The 6,721-nt window shown below is 51.5% G+C and overlaps 1 protein-coding gene across 2 annotated transcripts; it reads right to left on the bottom strand.

The window, feature by feature from the left end:
• Positions 1-675: 675 nt before the first annotated feature.
• Positions 676-6,713, bottom strand: LSM7 (LSM7 homolog, U6 small nuclear RNA and mRNA degradation associated). Of its 2 annotated transcripts, XM_053580888.1 has the most exons (5): positions 6,651-6,713; positions 6,478-6,568; positions 5,601-5,646; positions 2,381-2,448; positions 676-922 (listed from the first exon to the last, which is right to left on the bottom strand). In XM_053580888.1, exons 1-5 carry the CDS (start codon positions 6,654-6,656, stop codon positions 780-782), a joined length of 354 nt encoding a protein of 117 aa, XP_053436863.1. In that variant the 5' UTR covers positions 6,657-6,713; the 3' UTR covers positions 676-779. The 2 variants fall into 2 exon arrangements, with proteins under 2 accessions (XP_053436863.1, XP_053436870.1); XM_053580895.1 differs by lacking the exon at positions 5,601-5,646 and having other exon boundaries at positions 2,381-2,452; positions 6,651-6,710.
• Positions 6,714-6,721: the final 8 nt, after the last annotated feature.

Genomic DNA, 6,721 nt, shown 5'->3' with positions numbered 1-6,721 from the left:
CTTCCCACACCTGCAGCTAGAGTGAAGGGGTCCGCATTCCTGCCAGGATGACCCTCGCAAGCTCACATCCCTGGCCAAGTCAACCAGGGATGTCCTGGTCCTCTCATTCTCAGCCACCTGAGTAATGACTAGACACATACACCCAGCCCTCTGTGTGGGGGGACAGAATCCTGACAAGGACAAGGATAGAGGGAACAGAGCCTGGGAGGACGACTGTCTGTCATGAAGATGCCCGGGATGACCCCAAGCTGGCCAGCTATAGAGTGTGCAGGGGTCTTGGTGCAGGTGGGGAAAGCTATTGGTGAGGCCGAGGACAAGATGGCTGTGCAATATGGAAAGGTGGCCAAGCCTGGCAGGACCATGGGAGCTGGGTGAGAAGCCAATGCCCAGACTGGTTTGTGTGCCCTACCAGGACACATCTTCCTTGGGGAAGGAACCTGGGGGGAGGGCTAGACTGGGCACTCTGAAAAGCACCTACAAAGAGTATGGCTCCCAACTCACTTGCTCCAATCTCCTGGCCTGGGCCTGACTTGGTCACCTCCAAAATGCTGCTGTGCCCTGCTGGGACCATGACCAGTGCTCAACAAACCTCAGGGCCTGAAAGCAGATAGATCTTAGGGCCCCAGATTTCCCTGGAAGGTCATGGCTGGAAAAGTAAAACCTCAGGCTGGGCACTTGAGGTTTGCAGTTTTATTAAGAAAACAAAAGTTTAACCTATACAAAAAGGAAAAGACCTTCTGTTCCAGTGCTGGTGGGTGCTGTGGAGACTGTGCTGGCTGCTAGGCATCATGCTGCTGGACGAAGGGGTTGGGAATGGCCTCCATGCCGTCCTGTGGGCAGATGAGCACCACAGATGTGCCCCTGCACACCACCAGGCCCAGCTGGCGCGTGTCCTCCGTGAGCTTGTACTGGTCATCAGGGTCTGGAGAGAACAGACAGAGGCTGAGTTGGCCCCAAAGACCCCAGCCAAAGGGTCTCACAGCCACATCTCCAACCTGTATCCCATGGGTGCTGGCAGCAGCTTAAGACCTCAAAAGGGACAAACTCCACCCTGCCAGCTACCAGCCTCCCCAATTCCAGATATATGGCCTTTCTCTTGGGGAGGAGCCGCAGACCATCAAGCCCAGCAGCTGTTGCAGAAACAGCAGCCACAGTTGCTCCTTCCCGCAAATGCCAGGAACAGAGAGGCCTAGAGGGTGGCAGTCACCCTGATCTGGGAGCTAACTGGGCCCATGGATCCTAGAACTAGGGTCCAGGACCAGCCATCAACTGTGCAGCTGGGACCAAGTACACCAGCTCCCTAGTTCCTATGTGGCCTGAATAATGAGGCTGTTAATGGTATGGCAAGAAGATGCCCAGGGAGTGACTGTGAGCTCTTGGTCACAGGAAACCAAAAATCCTCATTCCTGCTATCCTGAGGCGTGGGAGAGAAGAGGACCCAGGGGCCCAGCTTTGGAAGTCAGAGACCTAGTCCAAGACCTGGCTCTGCCACAACCAGATCTCTTGGGGATAACTGCTCTGGGCCTACCCTTCCCTCCCTGGCCTGGGACAGATGAATGGTTCTAGTTGCTGCATAACAACTCCCAGGTTGTTCTGGGGATGAAACCACAGACCAAACAGGCTCTGGAACAGAGGGCAGAACAGCGGCCACCACTCCTGAGGCACTTGGTGCTGAGCTGCTATGCATTTCCCTGACACTATCTGAGCCAGGGGCTGTCCTTCCATAAGCCAGGAAAGCCCCTTCCCAGAAATAAACAAAGGGAGGTAAAAGCAGCCCCCTCCCTATCCACACAGCCCAGGGATGCTGCCACAGTGGGTTAAACTGTTTATCTTTTCTCGAGAGTAAATGTTGTCTCAGTCTCGCCAATGGGCCCCCAAAGGGCAAGACTCCGCACCCCAAGTCTCGGCATCCCCCAAATGTCTCAGTTGGGCTAAGCCAGGGCTTGCTGGCTGATAGGCAGGGAGTGCTTGGCCAGGAGGGACCGGGGGCATCACTGGAAGTAAAGACCAGGGGACCTGAGGGATGGCTCTCCAGAGAGGGAGAATGGGCTGGGTGTGAATAGAAGAGACGCCCAAAACATGTTTGCTTCTTATCCCTGACTTGTCCTCTCTGGAACCACGTGGGTATATGTTAAGCACCTGGCAGATATTTAGGAACCAGAGATCGGACAGGCAAAATGCCCCCACATCTCTCAAGTACCTAAGGCGATGCCAGAACACCCAGATCAGTGGATAACCAAACACACCCATCAGCTGTCTAACCCACAGGGCTTTGTGCCCTCAGCTCAGGTGGCTATCAGAGGTTTGAGGAAGAGATTTAAGATAAGCAAACAAACAAAAAGTCTTGCATGATGCCCCAGCACCTATTGGCCCAGCTCACCTCTCATGTATTCAATGGTCCCATCGAGCACAAGGTTGAGGAGTGGATCGAACCCTTTCAGGATTCCACTGGCTTGGAGAAATCACAAGGAGGAGAAAGAGGAAAGTGTGAGGTTTGTTCTGAGGACACGTGCCCGCCCCAGCACAACACAGGTGTGAGAGCCAACCTCTCCAGGTACGGGAGGAGCCTGATGACAGCTGGCTCCAGACGGTCCCCACCACAGCACGCTCAGCAAATATTCTACAGAGGGGTGGCAGCTATGTTGAGACCACACAGGCCACATGGGATCGGTCACAACTGCTCAGCTCTGCCTGGCTTGGAAGTAGCTGCAGGCAACATGGAACAGCCCAAGTGTCAGGGGGCTGGGAAATTTTATTTATGGCTCTGAAATGTCAATTTCACATAATTTTCACATCTTGAACTATTCTTCTTTTGATTCTTTTCGAAATATTAAACCATTTTGAACTCGTGAGCAGCACAATAGGCAGTGGTTCCTCTATACACTGGGATATCACTCAGCTACGTAAAGGAACGAGCCTTTGACACAGGCTACGAGGATGGACCTTGAGGACATAGTGCTCAGTGAGCAGCCAGACACAAAAGGACACACAGTGTTGAGATTCCATTTATATGAAATGCCCAGAACAGGCAGATTGAGAGATGGGGAAGTGGATTCGTGGCCAGGGGCTGGGATGGGAAGTGACTTCTGATGGGGACAGGGCTGCTTTTAAGATATAGAAATGTTCTAAAATTAGAATTAGAGGGGATGATTACACTGCATGGTGCCTGACCTTTGCCATCTTTTTGCTTTGCCATGTCTGGTGAACTGAGTGCCCCCAATAGGTCTGCATATCCTCTCTGCCTGGATATCTCTATGCCTCCTTTGCAGGTTTATCTCAGCCATGGCTCCCCAAGGGGGCAGTAGCTGCCTCTGTACTCCCTGATGCTTTTTCTGAAATAATCTGCCTCTGTCCCTCCTAACTCTTCTCATCTTTCAGCCCTCTGGCCTAGTTTTCTTCCCTCCAGTCTCACCCACAGAAATGGTCATTATTCCAGCCACCTGTCTCACCAAAAGGCAGAGAGTGGGTACCTATCTGCAGCTATAGCACCATCAAGGGCAGCCCTGTGCAGTGGTGTAGGGTGGGTGGGGCTGGGGGCGGAGGGGTTGTAAACTATGGGCCTTGGGTCAAATCTGGTCCACCAACAGAGTTTTTTTTTGAGATAAGAGTCTTACTATGTCACCCTCAGTAGAGTACCGTGCCATCACTGCTCACAGCAACCTCCAACTCTTGGGCTTAAGGGATTCTCTTGCCTCAGCATCCCAAGTAGCTGGGACTACAAGCACCCACCACAATACCCAGCTATTTTTTTTGGTTATAGTTGTCACTGTTTGGATTCAAACCCGCCAGCTCCGGTATATGTGGCTGGCGCTCTAGCTGCTGAGCTAGCACCATCAGAGTTTTGTAAATAGTTTTTTTTTTGTTTGTTTGTTTTTCTTGTATAGACAGAGTCTCACTGTACCGCCCTCGGTAGAGTGCCGTGGCGTTACATGGCTCACAGCAACCTCTAACTCTTGGGCTTACGCGATTCTCTTGCCTCAGCCTCCTGAGTAGCTGGGACTACAGGCGCCCGCCACAATGCCCGGCTATTTTTTTGTTGCAGTTTGGCCGGGGCTGGGTTTGAACCCGCCACCCTCGGCATATGGGGCCAGTGCCCTACTCACTGAGCCACAGGCACCGCCCTGTAAATAAAGTTTTATTGGCTCGTGTTTGTGGCTGCTTTCCTGCTGCAGTGGCAGAGCTGAGTAGCTGCTACAGAGACCATCTGGGCTGCAATGCTGAAAATATTCACTGTTTGGTTCTTTCCAGATAAAGTCTGGTACCCCTGTGTAGATTCTGGCTGCCTAGGTTTGGGTTCCTGGTTCTGTGGTTTCTTTGTTATGTGCTCAGGTCTCTCCCTTGCAAAATGAAGATCATGGTCTATAAGAGTCAGATGCAGTAATGCATTCGAGCCCTCGGCACAGGCCTGCTGGTAATGTGAGTCTGCCATCCTCAAGGGGAGGTAAGCACCGAGGCAGACAGGCAGGTCTCTTAAGATGGAGGAAGTGTTCCTCTAACCTGGTGAGCCAGGTATGTACTCTTCTCCCCTTGAGTGTGGGATGAGACCTGTGACTTGGATGCAGTATCACCTCCATGCTTAGGTTATGTGACAAAGATGAAGGTGCTTGAATCAGCTGGCTTGGAGCTAATCCTGGGTGAGCCTGACCTAATCAGTGGGCCCTGAAAGGATGGAACACTTTCTGAAAGAAGAGATTCTCCCACTTGTCCCCAAAATTTGAACCTGATAAATGTTTGTTCATCCTGCACTGCTGTAGGAGCAAACAGCCCTGCTGTGAAGAACGCCCTAAGGCAGGCAGCCTTTAGGATCCAGCAGCATCCCAGACAACACTAGCGACAAAATGGGGACTCTGGTCTTACATCCTACACCCACAAAAAACTGAGTTCTGCTAAAAGCCAGTGGGTGTGGAAGACTCTGAGCCTGACATGATAGGCCCCAGGAGATACTCCTCTCTCACAACTTCACAAGAGACCTTGAGCTTGAGGTACCCTGGTGCCTGACCCATAAATTCTAAAAGATAATAGTGTTGTTTAAGCAGCAAAACTGGTGGTAATTTGCTACACAGAGTAAAAAGACAAATGCAAGCACCTTCAAGAGCAAGGATGCTTCTTATTCGTCTGTCCAAGAGCCAGCATGACACAGACTGAATAAATATTTGTTTGGATTTAAATTCTCATGCCAGATATCTGAACTTTTGTGCACTATGCTTTCAACAATTCTGATGCCACCCAACTGTCCACATCTCAGAACGGAGTTTGGATCTCCATCTTATGAAAAAAAGAAACAAGATTAAAGAGGCTGTTAAGTGAAAGAAATGTTGATCAAGTGCTGACTATGTGGTAGAAACTGCCTCAATTATTTTACATGCCCTTAATCCTTTAACTCTCACCACCACCTGGTGAAGCAGGTGTAGTTAGCAGCCTCATTTGGCAAATGAGGAAACTGAGGCTCAGTGGGAATAATTACTTGCCCAAAATCAAAAATGGTAGAGCTGAGGTTCTAGGTTCTAATACAAGCTGTCCAGAGCTACAACCCAAGGGTCAGGCTGTTCGCTACTCTCATCATCAGAATGCACTGCCCACATGAACAAGCCAGCACTAACCTGGTGGTTCCTGCCCTCTGAGAGTTCACCCTCTCCTCACTAGATTCTGTGGAAGAGGCAGACGCAGAGTTAGGCATCATGTTAAACGAAATTGCAGACTGTGACAAGTTCTAGCAGGAGGTTACAATAAAGGGCCCTGAGCTGGGGTGGAAGGTTAAGGAAGGCTTCCCAGAGCAAGTACCTGGAGATGAACAGAAAAGTGACTCTGGAAGTTCATCTGCCAAGTTCACCTGGCAAAATTACACTGCAGGCAGAGAGAAGCATGTGCCTTTGCAACCTTCTGGCAGCTGAGAGCTTGATGCCTTACTCAGAGGTTTGGACTTTACCCTGGAAAAACTGGGAGCCTTGGAAAGTTTGGAGCAAGGAACCCCATTTAACAGATTCACGGGGCTGTGGTTCCCAACAGGTGCAATTCTGCCCCCAGTGACAGTCTTGGTTGTCCCACTTGGGGGTGCTCCTGGTGGACAGAGTGGAGGCTCAGTACCCTACAGTGCCCAGAACGGCCCCAACCCAGATGTTCACACTGCAGTGGGGCTAGACCGTGGCTTATAGGAAGAAGGAATAGAAGCCCAGACACTGATAAGGTGGGTGGAAGCTGAAGAGACAGGACTTCATGGGAGGCAAAGCCGTGAATCCCAACCCCAAGCTGCCCCATTGTGACTTTGGGTTACGTTTGTTTCTCGTTCCGTGCCTCAGTTTCCCCACCTGTGAAATGGGCATACTAAAGCCTATCTCCCGGCGTTATTAGGGAAGCTGCACGTGGTAGTCCGTGTCAAGTGCGTAAAGCAGCGCCTCCGTATCTGGGCCCATCATCGCTGCTGCCATTAATTACTTATTTCCAGTTATTAAGAGAAAGTGCTGGCGGCAGGGACCTCACCTTCGCGGCCTCCCTGGAACTTCACGCGGATAGTCTTGTCGATGTACTTTGACAAGTCCAAAATGCTCTCTTTCTTTTTCTTCTCTTTGTCCTGTGGGGAAAGCAGAGCGCGTGAGGCATGTTGCGGCGGCCTGACCCCACACCGCCGGCTCCCGGCCCTGCCGCGCGCTCACCGCCATCTTGCCCGGCCGCGTCACTCTGCGCAGGCCCTACTCCCCGACGTTTGACCCACTCCCGGCGCATG

This window comes from Nycticebus coucang, chromosome 2 (genome assembly GCF_027406575.1).
Source record: "Nycticebus coucang isolate mNycCou1 chromosome 2, mNycCou1.pri, whole genome shotgun sequence".
Lineage (NCBI taxonomy): Eukaryota > Metazoa > Chordata > Mammalia > Primates > Lorisidae > Nycticebus > Nycticebus coucang.
Note: the sequence above shows the minus strand (reverse complement) of the source record. Positions and strands in the feature narration are given on the sequence as shown.